Source organism: Lagopus leucura, unplaced genomic scaffold, assembly GCF_019238085.1.
Source record: "Lagopus leucura isolate 7727_CA_CO unplaced genomic scaffold, USGS_WTPT01 Super-Scaffold_100039, whole genome shotgun sequence".
NCBI classification, from domain to species: Eukaryota; Metazoa; Chordata; class Aves; order Galliformes; family Phasianidae; genus Lagopus; species Lagopus leucura.
Genome location: NW_024962288.1, coordinates 922129 through 937265, shown reverse-complemented (window position 1 = coordinate 937265; position 15137 = coordinate 922129). Strand labels below are relative to the sequence as shown.

The window sequence follows — 15137 nt, the reverse complement described above, 5'->3', positions numbered from 1 at the left end:
AGACGAGCCCACTCCCAAAGGAATCTGCTGCCTGCAGGACAGACACATCACAGGGAGACCAGAAAGCAGAAGGGCATTCCGAGGAGAGGGAACCGCAGGCAGTGAGGGCAGCGCTGGGCCTTGAGGACAGTCCTCGCAGAGCCCACAGACGGCAGGAGCAAAGGAAAGCTCTCAGAGGAGAACCCAGGCTCCTGCCACGCGGGCTATATGCATGCCGTCGCCACTGGAGCCGGCGACAACTCACTGCCCTGACCGGGCCCGGGCAACGAGACGGGCGCTGCCCACACAGCGCGCCACAGCACACAGGCAGCATCGCCGACCCGCACCTCCGCCGCGACGCCGGAAGCGGGCGCCATTGGGCAGCAGGACCGGAAGCGGAAGTAGGTGGGCGGGGCGGGCGGCCATGCTGGCGGCTGGGCTGGTGCTGCTGCTGGCGGCGGGGCTGGGGCAGGGGACAACGCGGGGCGTGCTGCGGGAGGAGCTGCTGCTGCGGCCTCTGCCCGTGGGGGACGTGGCCGCCGTTTTCCAGTTCCGCACGCGCTGGGACGCCGACCTGCAGCACGGGGCAGGTAGGGCGGCGCGGTGACGTCGGAGATGCGGGTGTGACGTCACGTGGGAGGGTGTGCGACGTCGCACGTGCTGTGGTGACGTCACGCGGGGTCGAAGGTCGTGTCGCGCCACGTACCGATAAGGGAGGCGAGGCTACTCGGTGCTGATGCCGTGGGGTGCGGTGACACGGGAACAGGGCTGCGTGATTACATGGGGTTGATGATGTCAGCAGGCGGAGGCGCGGTGTCGCAGCGGTGACGTCATGGCATTCACACCCCCGTAGTCTCTCACTACAGGCTCTTCCCGAAGGCGCTGGGGCAACTGGTTGCGGCACACGGCGTGCAGGAGCTGCACCTTGCCCTTACACAGGGCTTCTGGAGTACCCAGAGTTGGGGGCAGCCGCCCCTGGGGGCCCCTGCTGGCGCTGAGCTCTGGGTCTGGTTCCAGGACACCGTCCCTGAGTACGTACCTCCAGCAACCACTGCATCTATGGGATTGTAGCCTTGTCCAGGCGGGATGCAGGGCTGCAGATGGAGAGCAGGCAGCACATCTGTCCCTGCAGCATGGTGTCCATAGCTTCCTCTCCTCAGAGGTACTGCTTGCTGGGGCTCGCCTTCAGCTAGAAATGGTTTGATGTCAGGTGGAGTGAAGGACCTGTAAGAAAGGAGCAGCTGTAAGGAGAAACAGAATGGACCAGTGCTCAGTCTGAAGAGCAGAGTGGTGCAGGGAGAGAAAGCTCTTGTTCACTCAAGGAACAATTCCCTCTTGTCTCTGTGATGACAAAGCTCTGGCTGTGGTGGCAGGGTTACACCCCAAGCTCTTACCCATGACTCACTTCCTCTGACTCCTATACACTATCTGTCACCATTCCGTGTCTCACGTTCCCTCTAGCTTGGCTGCAGCAGCTCAGTGTGGATTCACAGAGCTCTCTCTGTCCTGCCATCCCACTGAAAGCTGCCTTAAGTTGCCCCATCCAGCCCCCACCACTTGCTCACTGCTCCCCCAGTCTTACGTACCACTCACTGCCAGCCCAGCAACTGCCCCTGCAGTAAACACCCACATCTCATGTGTCAGAACAAAGCACTGGGAGGGGTGGACAGTGAGTGACCAACAACCTGAAAGCTCCTGAAAGCCAGTGTGGTCACTGCAGTATGTTATTGGATGTTACTGAATTAACACCTGTTATTCAGAGGCTCCAAGCTAATGAGTAATCTTTGGTGTCTGTTCTCACGCAGTGTTGACAAAGCCTGGAAAGAACTGAGTAACATCCTCTCGGGAATATTCTGTGCTTCTCTGAACTTCATTGACTCCACCAACACAGTCACTCCAACAGCGTCCTTCAAACCCCTGGGTGTAGCCAATGGTGAGCCTGACCCACACATCTGAAGAGCTGGCTTTGTGCACTGACTCTTGTCCCTAGCCTTAGTTCTACTGCCCCCATGGCACATCTGGGTGCAGGTCCTGCAGGGACTCCTGCACTAGCAGTGTTTTTTCCTGCGTTGATGTCACTGTGATGAGATATCCCTAGAAAGGGAAATCCTGTGTCCGTGAACAAATACCAGAGAGGCTGGTGCTGTTCTAGCTCGCTCAGGAGAACAAGTGTTCCCACTGTTTCCTATCAGCTAACCTTACTTCAGCAGCTGGCAGTGCCCTATCTGAATACAGACATATGTACAGTGGGGATTGCTAACTTGTTGGAAGCATTTCCTCTCCCTACTATTGAAGCTTATATTTATGCAGAGGAAACCCGAAATAAATATGTGGCAGGTGCTTGCAAGCCCTTAGCTATCTCTGAAACATGTTTTACAAAGCATCCAGTGAGAACTGCAGGATTTAAGGCACTCTGAAAAAAAATCTGCAAAGAAATACCCTTACTTTAGTCTTTCCAAATCACTCTGAACAAGTAGGATCTATTTCTGATTGAGATTGTGGCATTTTAGGCACCTTCAAAGGGTGCTGGGCTCTGAGGTACACTAGAGAATGGAACTGGTCTGCTTCTGCAGCAGAACAATAGAATCATTAAGGTTGGAAAAGACCTCTTAAGATTGTCTAGTCCAACCATCCACCTACCACCGATGCTGCCCACTAAACCATGTCCCTAAGTGCTACATTTACACTTTCCTTAAACACTTCTAGGGATGAGGACTCTCCCACTTCCCTGTGCAACTTGTTCCAAACTCTTTCAGAGAAGAAATTCTTCCTAATATCCAATCTGAACCTCCTTTAGCACAACGTGAGGCCACTGCCTCTCATCCTATTGCTATTACCTGGGAGAAGAAGCTGACCCCCAACTCTCAGGGAGTCGTAGGGAGTGAAAAGGTCTCCCCTGAGCCTCCGCTTCTCCAGGCTAACCAGTCCCAGACTGCTAACTCTCCACTTCCCTACACAGGGACAGATCACCGTCTCCTGCGATATGCCGTCCTGCCCCGGGAGGTGGTCTGCACAGAGAACCTCACACCTTGGAAGAAGCTGCTGCCATGTGGCTCAAAGGTAATGGCGAGTTCTGTTCCAGCACTGGGATACACTCTGTGGAGCTAGGTGCAATTCAGTAATGTGCACAAGGAAGTCTCAAAGCCTTGCAGAGAGCAGACCACGGACTGAGTTTTTCCTCTTCCCCCTGCAGGCTGGTCTGGCTGTGCTGCTCAAGGCTGAGCGGTTGTTCCACAGCAGCTACCATTCGCAGGCAGTGCACATCCGCCCCATCTGCCGGGTAAGCATCAAGCTCAGTGGCTCCCTCCTGCTCCTCCCGCTTTGCTCCAGCAGCTGGGCAGTGCAGGGTGTCTCATGGCCACTTGGTGCTCTACAAATTGAGGAGAATTCAGTTTTAGCAAGCTTTAACTGGTGCTGAGTTGTAGGAAGCTTTATCACTCCCTAGGGAAAACTCAGGGAAAACTAGCCTCATTGTTGTGACTCTGTTCAGTGACATGATTTTGGCCACCTCCCCTGCAGTATCTCACACTTTTTCTGGTCTCATGTGTGCCCTGATGGGACTCTTGCAGTCCTTCTGTCTTGCCTTTCCAGAAGGTGTGATTGAAGCTATCTCTTCCACAGGATGCTTCCTGCCTGGCTGTTTCCTGGGAGCTCAGGCAGACACTCACTGTGGTCTTTGACAGCTTTACCACTGGCCAAGGAAAGAAAGGTAAGCTCAGCACCACTATGCTGTGCTCCCTACAGCCCAGCTCAAACCATCCATCACTGCATTTGCCTCCCACAGATTGGTCCCTGTTTAAGATGTTCTCTCGCACCCTTACCGACGCGTGTCCTCTGGCATCAGAGAGCAAGGTCTACGTTGATATCTCTCCTAAGAACAAGGTAACACCCATGGATGAGGGAGCTTCCTGCTTTCTCAGTTCAGTGGCACTGAAGCATCCTTGCCTCTTACATCAGGGACTGAGCTCAGAGGTGTCAGCAAGCGTGCTGAACTGGTTGTTGGGTGGGAAAGCTCAGGCTGGCTGCTTCTGAGTAGGGTTTTGCCCAGCACCACAATTTATTTCAAGAGCAATTTTTCTTTGCATGGTCCACTCGCTTTCTCAGGAAAAAGAGTTACTGGAAGTGACCCCCACACCAACATCTGTACACGAAACAATTGTCCAAGGAGACAAGACAACATATGCAGTCTATGACCTGCTCAGCCCTGTGCTCTTCAATACATCTCGTAGCCTCAATGTGCAGCTGAAGTGGAAGCGGCCTGAAGACAGCTGTGAGTGATCACAGCGTTATCTCCTCTGCACTGCTGGCCAGGGCTGCGGGCCCAAAAGCTCCTGTCATCAGCCTCTCATTCCTCTTTCCTTTTCCTTTCTGCAGCGGAACTGTCTACACCCATAATGCATGCTCAGCGCTATGTAAGTGGGTATGGGCTGCAGACTGGAGAAATCAGCACGCTCATCTACAACACTCACCCATACCGTGCTTTCCCTGTGATCCTGCTGGAGACTGTGCCATGGTATCTGCGACTCTATGTGCACACTCTGACTATCATAACCAAGGGAAAAGAAAACAAGCCAAGTAAGTAGACATTCCTGGCAGCATATTCCATCTGAATCCCTTGGCACAAGCAGCACATTCCAGAGATGGTTTAGTTCCCTCCCTTGGACCCAACAATAACTGGGTAACATGCCTGGGAAATGAAATATCTTACGGTGTTTTCCCAGCCTTCAGTCTATCACTCAAGATTTGCTTTTAATAAGTCTGTCCTATAGACTCACGTGGACAGTGTTTCATAAACCAGCAAGATGCTGAACCAAAGCAAATTGATTTGGGCAGTAAAGGAACCTTAATTTAAAATTGTTGACTTGATTACATTTTACATTTTTACCTTTCTTTTTGAACACTGACTTTCATGCGTCATCATTGCTGAAGACCAGCCAGATTTAGCTTTAACATGTCTTTTTTTACCCGTGCATCTTCACTTGCCCAGAAAAACTCTTGCCAAGACAGGGGAAGCAAAATTATCCACTCTGTGGAGATCTCTGGGCAGTGTGAGGCTGGACATTCCCCTGCCATTCCTCCCCCCAGCCCATGCCACTGATATGTGTCTTTGGGGTTAGGTTATATTCACTACCAGCCAGCCCAAGACAGGAAACGACCTCACCTCCTGGAAATGCTGATCCAGCTTCCAGCCAATTCTGCCACCAAGATCACAATTCAGTTTGAGAGGGCTTTACTGAAGTGGACAGAGTACCCGCCTGACCCTAATCACGGCTTCTACGTCAGGTAAAGTCACCTCTCAGCTTCTCATTTCCTTCTGGGTTATGTGCAGCACTTGCTGCCTGGGTTTCTGGGGTGGGAAGAACTTTTGTTCTCTTCACTGGCAAGACTGACACCAATATATCCTTTGTCTTCTTAGTTCATCTGTACTTAGTGCCCTGGTGCCCAGTGTCATCGCAATGAAGGATGTGAATATGGAGGAGAGTCCACTCTTCACCTCACTGTGAGTGTGCCTTTCTGCTGGGAAGAGGGAATGTGCTGCAGGCCTGCTGCAGCTGTCATCCCATCTGGGCTTCACCAACCTGCAAAACCTCAGGGGTCCTGGAGGTGTCTGTGGTGTGTCAGGGGTCCTTGTGAGGGAGGCAGCTACAAGAGGCAACTGCTGGTGTAGGTCCCCACTGCCTCTTCTGTGATTTCCTATGGGATTCAGAGGTCTTCAGGAGAGCCTGACCCTAAGGGGCTGTGAGCACTTCCAGAGCCACGCAGGCCTGGGGCTGAACAGCACAAAGTCTGTCTTGTGCAGGCTGACTCCTGCTTCCCTTCTCCAGGTTTCCTTCCTCCGATGGCTCCAGCTATTTCTTGCGCCTGTACACGGAGCCACTGCTGGTGAACTTGCCAACACCAGACTTCAGCATGCCCTACAATGTCATTTGCCTGACGTGCACGGTGGTGGCTGTGTGCTATGGCTCCTTCTACAACCTGCTAACTAGGACATTCCACGTGGAGGAGCCCAGCCGTGGAGGGCTGGCCAAGCGGCTGGCCAATGTCATCCGCAGGCTCAGGGGTGTGCCGCCCATCTGAGAGCTTGGGGCACGGCCCTGGGAGGAGCAGAGCCCTGCTGCCTCCTGCCTTTGCTGCCTGCATCCCTCTCCTGGGTCCTACAAGCTAAGGGATTGCTTCTGTAATTAAGGTGGGAAGCAGCTCTAAGCTCGTTAACTACTGAACTGCACTTGTACAGGGTTAGGAAACGTGTTAAGTATTCTGTTTGGGAGAAGGGGTAATTTATGTGCAGGGAATTATGCTGAAAGTAAACTTGAGCTGTTTTGTACATTTGTGCTGCTCCTCTTTGGGTTTGTTTCCTGACACCACAGGCAGAGGGAGCCCCGTGTGCTGTGGGGCTGCAGCAAAGTGCTGCAGTCAGTGGGAGCAGATGCAGAGAGCTGTAGGGCAGCACAGGGATCAGAGGTGGTGCCACCTGCTCTGCCACAGTGCCACATTCCAGTGCCCTCCTTCCAGCCTGTACCACAGCTGAGCCACTTTACAAACGAACCATCAATTGTGGGCACTAAATTGCCTGCTTGTCCCCTCTTTCACCCCCAGGGTTCACTTGCCAGCTCAGAGCAGCCATGAGCACACAGAGCCTCACTTGGCAGATTTTGAACCACTGCCCTCCTACAGCAGCACAGGATACCTCTCTGCTGCCCCCAGGCACCATTCATACTGAATCCGTGCATCTCTGCGTCTGCACTGCAATGCCAGCACTGGCCCAGCAGTGCCCAGCAGCACTGTGTGCACACAGCAGGGCACCATTCTGCATAGCACTTCAGCTTTGCTGCCGTTAGCAGCCTGCGTCCACCCACCGCGCATGCGCAGTGCTCTCAGTGCCTCTTCCACCCGCCGCGCATGCGCAGTGCTCTCAACTCGTCCGCCACCTGCCGCGCATGCGCAGTTCCCGCTCCGCGCGGCTGCCCGCGGCGCCGCCTGACGGAGCGGCCGCGCTGCCCCCGCCGCCGCCTGAGCGCGGCCCGCGGCGGAGCCGGTGCGGGGCGGCGGGGCCGGGCCGGGGGAGGCGGGGAGGGAGGGTGGAAAGGTCCCCGGGCGGGCGTCGGTACGCGGCTCCAAATCGGCCTCTCCTATCCCTCCGCAGGGCGCGGCGCGTGGAGACGGCCCAGGGATGGCGGCGTGAGGCGGCGGCACCGCGCCGTGAGTACGGGCCGGGCCCCGCGCGGGGGAGGGCAGGCGCCGCCGGCCGGGCCGGAGCTGGGCGACAGAGGGCGGGAGGGCAGGCGGAGGAGCGCCGTGACACCGGCGGGATCGGGCCGCCGTCGGCATAGCACTTTGCTTCCCCGCCGCTCTCTGCTCCCCTTTCCCTGTAGCTGTGCCGGGCGGCCCTCCCGGCACTGAACTCTGAAGGAGCCCGCTGCCAGAACAACCCATCTTACAAACGTGGAACGGCTTCTGCCTTTCCAGCCTGTGTGTCACGGCTCCCCAGAACGCGCTGTGGGTTTGCCTCGATTTGTGAGGCAGAAATCTGAGCCCTGTATTCACGCTCACACATCGTGGTGTCAGAGGTACAAAGAGGGGTTCCTGAGGGGATCCGAAAGAAAAATAGTGGTGTTCTTTAGGGAATGTAGAATAGGCCAGGAATTTTATGGTTATTGGCAAGTTAAGGCCAAGGAGGTGGAGAATAAGATCCAGGGATAATTAAATTAGTGCAAAGGAGAATAGCAGCATTTGACAGTTGTTGCTGTTAGCTCTAGCATAGAGCTAACTGAGTTAAGGTTCTGCTTCTGTGATTTCCCGCTCTGAAAAACAGCCCTGCCATCCTCTCTCTCCTGTCCAGAGGTTCATCGGCTGCATATTGGCTTTAATTGTGCTGCTGTCCGAGCAGGCAGGTCTGCACAGTAACTGGACACTGTCTGATCAATTCCCCAGTGAAGTAACGAAGCTGTGAGAGCAGCCCTGGAAATGGTAACAAGTGTCTCAGCAGATCTCTGCACTTTCCATGAAAGGATTGTTGCTGTGGATTGTCTCTAGCTTGAGAAACCAGAACACTTTGTAACCCCTGAGGCTTGATTAATCAAGGATTTGCTGCTCTTTTGGAAAAGCGTTTGCAATTCTATTGCACCATTTCTGAGTCTCCACCAAGTGTTCCAAGGCATGAACTTATCAAAGAATGGCATAAGGCTTTTGCCAGAAATGGAAGGCTCACTTTTTCCAGCTGAGTCATACTGGCAGATAAACTTAAACTAAAAAAAAAAAAAAAAAAAGAAAAAACAAACAAAAAACACAGAAAAACAGCCGGAATTACCAGAATAAAAGCTGACATTAAATCTCTGATATTACAGATAGGTCTTAAAAGTTTGAACAGTTGTGGTTCTTGGTTATTCTGTGTGTCTGTTTTTAAGAGATAGCACTGACATGTAGAATGCTGGGCTGTTGTTTTTCTTAGCTGAAAATAATAATAAAAAAAATTGTCACTTAATAGCTCCTCCACCTCTTTCTCCCCAGTGCTTTGGATATTGTATTTAGCAGCTGTTTTGGACACTGGACAGTATTTGCAAGTTGATTTTAAACACATGCTGGCAGCAGGAAGCTCTGCCCACACACATAACTTAAAGCTGCATGGCTGCAATGAGGTTCTGGATCTGAACTGTTTTAAGCAAACTGTGCTATAGGTGAGCCTTATGCACAACAAACTCAGTGCACATCCCTGAGGCACACTTTAAGTGTACACACACTTTAACTTGGGAGATTTTTATCTAGATATGTGGCTTTTGGTTCCCAAGCAGGAATTTGAGCTCCTGGGAGAGGGGTAAATGGACTGCTTAAGGAGTTAAGACGTTCTCAAGAAAGATATTAACTCAGTTGTGACACACTGATACAGGAAACTTGCTGGGTATGAGCACTTGTCAGCCTCACAGTTTCTGGGTTAGCTTGTGGAATACCAAGGAACACCTTGCTAGCTCCTCACATGGATTTAATACTGCAAAATACTAGACTTGTGAAGGGCCACAGAGATGATCAGGGGGCTGCAGCACCTTCCCTATGAAGACAGGCTGAGGGAGCTGGGCTTGTTCAGCCTGGAGAAAAGAAGGCTGGGGGTGACTTCACTGCAGCCTTCAGTACCTAAAGGGAGCCTACAAACAGGAGAGGAATCAACTCTTTGAAAGGGTAGATAACAGCAGGACAAGGGAAAATGGTTTGAAGTTGAGGGAGGGAAGATTGAGGTTGGATGTCAGGGGGAAATTCTTTACTATGAGAGTGGTGAGGTGCTGGAACAGCTGCCCAGAGAGGCTGTGGATGCCCTGTGCATCCCTGGAGGTGTTCAAGGCCAGGTTGGATGGGGCCCTGGGCAGCCTGGGCTGCTGTGAAATGGGGAGATTGGTGGCCCTGCGTGTGGCAGCAGGGTTGGAGATTCGGGATCCTTGAGGTCCCTGCCAACCCTGGCCATTCTGTGATCCTGTGACTTGTCCTAATTAATGCTTTGTTTTTCTTTCTGGGTGGGAAAGGTGTGCCTGTCTGACTGCATAAGAATCTGAAAGTCTTCCCCACAAACATGCCAATAAGAACTGCTGGATTTGAATGGTCTTGGGAGGGAGGGAAGATGAGAGAAGGAAGGACTCTGCACGCTGTGGAAACTGATTAATAGGCATGTGGAAAAGCGTCGGTGTTTGCTTACTAACGAAGTGTGCAGGGAACCTCCCCACACTGCAGGAAGCGTTAGGGAGGAGGCTGCAGCAGCGCCTGGAGATCTGAGGGGAGCCCAGAGTGCTGGCAGCGGGGAGAGCAGCAGGAGCATCACGAGCTGTGCTGCCGAGGGGGCTGGAGCAAGTTGGTGTGGCTCTGATTGCTGTGGAGGAGCCCGAGGTGCTGCATGAAGAGGAACTGATGGTAAACTCAGCAGCAGCCAAGTCAGATGACTCGAGCACTCCTGAGGATAGCAGGACAGCGGGCTGCTAAAGAATGAGATGAGTCACACGGGCAGGGGAGAACGAGAGCAACTGGTTGAGGGAAAGCAGGGCGCGTTGTGAAACAGGGTGCTGGTAGAAGCGCTGTTAGCCGACAGGTAATTATTTGTTCTGGGACACGGTAATCTTTTGCTTGGATCATGAGGAGGGGACAAAGAAAGCAAGGGAGGAATGTCTCATTTGCAAGTTTCACCAGCAGTCTGTTGCTTGAGAATCCAGGCAGAGCTGCATAACCTGCGTGCTGTTACGGCTTTGAGAAGGGACTCTCTATCCCGGATGCTGAGGGAGTGATTCTTCCCTGTTCGGTGAAGAGCTGACAATGGGAGGCACCATTTCTCTGCAGGAAACCCTCAGCAGGAGGAGAATTGATCGTTTGGAAAGAGAACTTTATCCCTCTGCCAGCAGTATAAAGGACTGCGCTGAAGAGTGGGGAAGAGCACGAGTCTTAATTGTGGAAAATCCCACAAGGAATACAGGGGTGTGAAAGTTTCAAGTAGCAGTTACCTTATCCAGGATCAGCTGTGGGATCACATAGACAATGTTTTTTTCAGCCCTTAACTAGTGTAGAGTTAAGAGGCATGGAAAATAAGAGCAAACTGACTACAGATACAAGACTAACTGTTCAAACATCTGCATTTGTTTGAAGTGTAAGAGTTCTGGAGATGCGAGGGCACTGACATAAAACTTCATAGTAAAGAAAGACTGTGAAGTGTTTCTTTGTTCTGCAGAGTGGTTTTTCTGATTGCTGCAAGCAGCTGGCTCTTCAGGAAGTACCCATATTTAACAGTGATTAACTTGGTGTGAGGCCTGTGTCTGTGCTGGGAAAGAGACTGCAGGAAACTTCAAGGAGAGAGCACTCTGGAGGATGGCTGGAGATGGTTGATGCAGCACAACTTGACTTACTGGAGGCAATGTGGTCTCTGCCTGAGCAGGACAGGAAATAGAAGTTGGGGGAGTGGGGTTCATTTATCATCTGTTCAAATCTCTGTTGAATCTTTTCTCAGAACAATTCCCAGTTAAGAAGTTACCTAATGATTCAGCAGTGCTTTTCTCTCCAGAAGCAGCTAACTGATTCACAGAGGCCAGCAGACAGCTTTTTTTGCTATGGAATGAGTAATTGTTATTCCCAGTTCACGGATGAGGAAAACTGGCGTGGGACTGGACTTGCCCTTGAAGATATGAGGAGATGAGCTGCACAAGACAGGACCAGCACTGAGATTGTATTCCTGCAGTGTTACTTTAGCTACACTGCAGTGTAAAATAACTTCTTCCCTATTCCTCTGGCTGCCTAATTGAACCCCAGCTGCCCTCTGCAGGAGAGCACTCTCTAGCAGGACAGGCAGCACAACATGCTTCCCCCGAATTCTCTTAATCTGTTTGCTCTGGAGATTTTGGCCTGTGCTGTTTTCCACTAACATTAGAGGAGATCCTGCTGCTAGGTGCACAGTGGATGGCAGCGTGCTTCCTGCTCCTGACACCAGGGCTGCTTGGTACCAAGGAGCTGTGAGACACAGGCCTGACCTCAGTGGGGGTTTGGAAGAGAATCGTGTGGTTTTCTCTTGGCTCTTCTGTGCGCTCCCTCATTTGCTCTCGCAGTGCCAGGAAATCCCTTCTTGTGCCAACAGGAGCCAGAGGAATGTGCTGTTTGTTTACTTTCTCACTCTTTCATCCTTCTAACCTTCCCACACCCTCGGCTCTAATCCTAACAGGCTCAGCTCAGCCCTTCATCCCTCTGACAGCACTGCTCAGCTGAATATTTGCAGAAAAAGGATTGCAAGAAAAAAGCTTATTCTGACCAGGATCTGCATAGCTGGAGCAAGGCTGGGCTGTGCTCTTGCCTTTATTTCTCTGCCTTGGCTGGCAGCTGCCTCACTCAGTTGGCTGCATGTCACCATGATGTACCACAGGATAACAGGGAAGAGCCCACTTCTCAAGCTCTGCTCTCTTTCAGCACTCCCCTTGTATAATTATTAGGGTAGTAAGCTCCATGTGCCCCATCTCATTCTTTCCGTGCTTCTTAAACTGAAGGAAATCTTGTCTGTTATTTTCCCCAACAATATCTATATCTTCTAATGCTGCTTTAATAGATGGCTGAACTCTGTTCTTTTGCCCTCTTTCAATAATTCTGTCTTGGTGAAAATATATCTGGGGCATTTTAATATTTTAAAGCTCTCCAGAATTCTTGAATGAGTACGTTTGAATTGCTTAGAAATAAAAATCAAAACAGCACAGTTGATCTAGTTGCTAAAGATAGAAGTGTATTTTCTGGACCTCTGGTGTGCTGCCATCCCTGGTTAGCAGCCCTTGAAGCTCACTGTGTCCACAAGGTTTTATGATAATCCAAGGGAGGAAATCCTGTGTTTACTGCACTTACGAAAATTGCCATTTTGAGATGGTCCTCTCTTTGATTCATTTGCATACTTTGTCTTATCTGACTTGAGCTGATTGGCAAGGATTATAAATCCCTTAAGCAGGGACTGTCCTCCCCTTTGTTTTACAGCACAGGGCTTTCCTGGGCAGCTGCATGCCTAGACTGCTTTTTTCTTTTGCTGTTTAAGACATCAGAGTGGGTCTGCGCGTGGGGAGGAAGCAGTTTGTGTCCTTAACACTTCCTATAAGCACAGCTAAGCACCAGACCTGCCATTTTTCCCTTCCTTTGTACCACCTATGAGTGTTGCCACTCAACTGCATGTTTTTCCCATCACTTTTAGGCTTCGGGCAGCCTCGGATAAATGTATGTGTAAGAAGGGCTGCAGTTTTCTTTCTGTTGTTTCCTCTTCCACCTTTTTGTGTCTGCACTGCACTAAAGAAAAGCATCAATCATTACTCAGGGTAAAAGCCTAAGAAACAGAGCACAGAAGGGATACATTTCTATATCAGCAATAGAGAATCTCATCCCCAGCTGTGGGCTTCAGAAAGCAGAGTTTCTACCAACGCTGAGACACACCAGAGTTTAGTACTAGGAGCTGAAACACCAGCAGCATACAGTGCTTGAGTGAGCCGTAGAAGAGCTGCTGTTGGCCCGTTTGCTGATTGTCTGCCTGTCTTTCTCACCTCCCCCCTACAGGACAGCCCACCTGAGGAGCTGCTGGAGACTGGAGCACCGACTGCTGCTGCCACAAGGCCCCGCCAGCCAGACACGATGTACTGCCTCCAGTGGTTGCTGCCTGTCCTGCTCATCCCCAAGCCCCTCAACCCAGCCTTGTGGTTCAGTCACTCAATGTTCATGGGCTTCTACCTGCTCAGTTTCCTCCTGGAACGGAAACCTTGCACAATCTGTGCCTTGGTCTTCCTGGCAGCTCTGTTCCTCATCTGCTACAGCTGCTGGGGGAACTGCTTCTTGTATCACTGCACAGGATCCCAGTTGCCAGAATCAGCTCACGATCCCAGTATAGTGGGCACCTAGGAAACTGTTATCTTCCAGTTTGCTGACAGCTCTGGTTTTGCTTTTAATTGGGGGGGGGGGGGCCTCGGGAACCGGGTGGGGGTGTGTTAGGCATGTGGTTGAAGTAAAAACAGCCTATTTCCTGTAATGTATGTGTGGACTAGAGTGGTAAATTCCTGACCAGCCCTCCCACTCTGCCTGTGAAATTTGACTTGTTTACTGTGTGAACTCTTGCAGCGCCACCTGCTTTTTTAGAAGCAGAAATTTTTTTTCCTTCCCATATCACTGGGAATGGACACCAGCCCTCCTATCTGAGAACTGGTGGAGGAAAGAGCTGTTGGCCTCTGACTGTTGCACGGTGGTGGAGTTGTGTGTCACTCTCTTGTTGGCCACGGTGATCTAACACTGATTCTGCTCAAGTAGCTCCAGGATCCTCTCCATCCTTCACTCTGTGGGGAGCCAGCCTTCTCACCTTGCTGATCAAAGGACAGCTCAACAGCTCACAGATGCACTTGGCCAAAAGCTGCTGGAGCCAGAGGCAGTTGAGTCATCTCCTGCTGCTCAGCCTGCCAAAGAGATGTGTGCACTGCCCAAGTGCTTTCTGAACTACTAATGCTCCAAGATCATAGCCTGAAAGCCTCAGTTACGCTGCTGCTTTTATAAAGCCTCACAGGCAGCAGACTGCCTCTTCCCCTGCTAGATTTCCAGGGTTTACCAAATCATTGACTGCAACAAGATGTTCATAGAGATTCTGAAAAATCCCACATCACCTGAGAAAACCAAACAGTGGCTCAAAAGTCTGGGTGCGTGCAGAGCAAGAGAAGATCCTGAGGTGTAGGCATGGCCTGAAGCCAGCGATGCCATCAGTTGACAAATGATTTTCAATGACTGTTCTCAGGCTGATGGTGACAGAAGGTGCTGATGCTGTGGCTTGGTGATGGAGGCACTGGGTACTCCTCTGTCCTCTCCCTGGCTCCCCTGGGTGGTGGTGGGTTGCTTGCACACAGGCACTGTTGTGCAGAGCTTTGCCCTGCACAGTTCTCTCCATAGAAGTGGCTCTTGGGGAGCCTTCCCTGGGGCAGCAGCTTGCTTATGAGAAACTGAAGTCAACACCAAGTATTGACTGCACTGTCTGAGAGTTCCCTCAATTGCCATCTGCTCATCTTCAATCTCAAAGGGGAACACAGCAGAAGTGGCTGCTGCTGTCCCAAGGAAGTTCAGGCTATGAAATTGTGAAACTTCCAGAATATTGTTTGTTCATTGCACAGCTGTTCAAAATGTTTAATAAAGCTTTATAGACTTTGGTCTGTGGACTATTGCCCTGACTACTGTTCGTCACAGCTGCCTTAGCCCAGCAGTCATGCAGCTCGGTGTTGTTTTGTTCCAAGAACAGTAATGCAGTCTCTAGCAAGAGGCAGAGCCCGTTGGCCCTGTAACTCGCAGTGCTGCCTCTAAGTGTTTAACCTAACCCTGGGCGAGCCAGGGAGCGTACTGGCAGTTCCCAGAACAAGCTCACTTTGCACACAGCACAGCAGGTGCTTCTGGCTGCATCTCCGCACTTCCATGACAGATTCCTCTCCTTTCCTTGCAGCTTAAGGAAGGCACAGAACTGACAGCCTAATCCCCAGCAGGGAGCCGTTCCCTGCAGAGGCACTGTGAGCCCATCCCACGCTGTGCAGTGCTGTGCCTCGTGTCAGCCCCTGCCCGCAGCTCTGCCCAGCGCTGGGTGAGATGGGCTCGTGGAAGCGCTGTGCCAGGCTACAACCAGTTATCAGCACACGTGGGAGCCAAAATGCACTGCTGGA

The 15137-nt window shown here is 51.7% G+C and overlaps 2 protein-coding genes across 3 annotated transcripts; both read left to right on the top strand.

The window, feature by feature from the left end:
• The first annotated feature begins 403 nt into the window (after nucleotides 1-403).
• On the top strand, nucleotides 404-6304 carry PIGT (phosphatidylinositol glycan anchor biosynthesis class T). Its single transcript, XM_042883629.1, has 12 exons — nucleotides 404-569; nucleotides 833-1010; nucleotides 1785-1912; nucleotides 2939-3039; nucleotides 3173-3259; nucleotides 3601-3688; nucleotides 3764-3861; nucleotides 4084-4249; nucleotides 4354-4554; nucleotides 5097-5262; nucleotides 5396-5479; nucleotides 5805-6304. The coding sequence occupies exons 1-12, from the start codon at nucleotides 404-406 to the stop codon at nucleotides 6055-6057; spliced, it is 1716 nt and encodes a 571-aa protein (XP_042739563.1). The 3' UTR covers nucleotides 6058-6304.
• Nucleotides 6305-7114: 810 nt separating this feature from the next.
• Nucleotides 7115-14066, top strand: LOC122186771 (BLCAP apoptosis inducing factor). 2 transcript variants are annotated; one of them, XM_042883689.1, is made up of 2 exons: nucleotides 7115-7179; nucleotides 13015-14066. In XM_042883689.1, exon 2 carries the CDS (start codon nucleotides 13090-13092, stop codon nucleotides 13351-13353), a length of 264 nt encoding a protein of 87 aa, XP_042739623.1. In that variant the 5' UTR covers nucleotides 7115-7179; nucleotides 13015-13089; the 3' UTR covers nucleotides 13354-14066. The 2 variants fall into 2 exon arrangements, with proteins under 2 accessions (XP_042739623.1, XP_042739621.1); XM_042883687.1 differs by lacking the exon at nucleotides 7115-7179 and adding an exon at nucleotides 8270-8654.
• Nucleotides 14067-15137: the final 1071 nt, after the last annotated feature.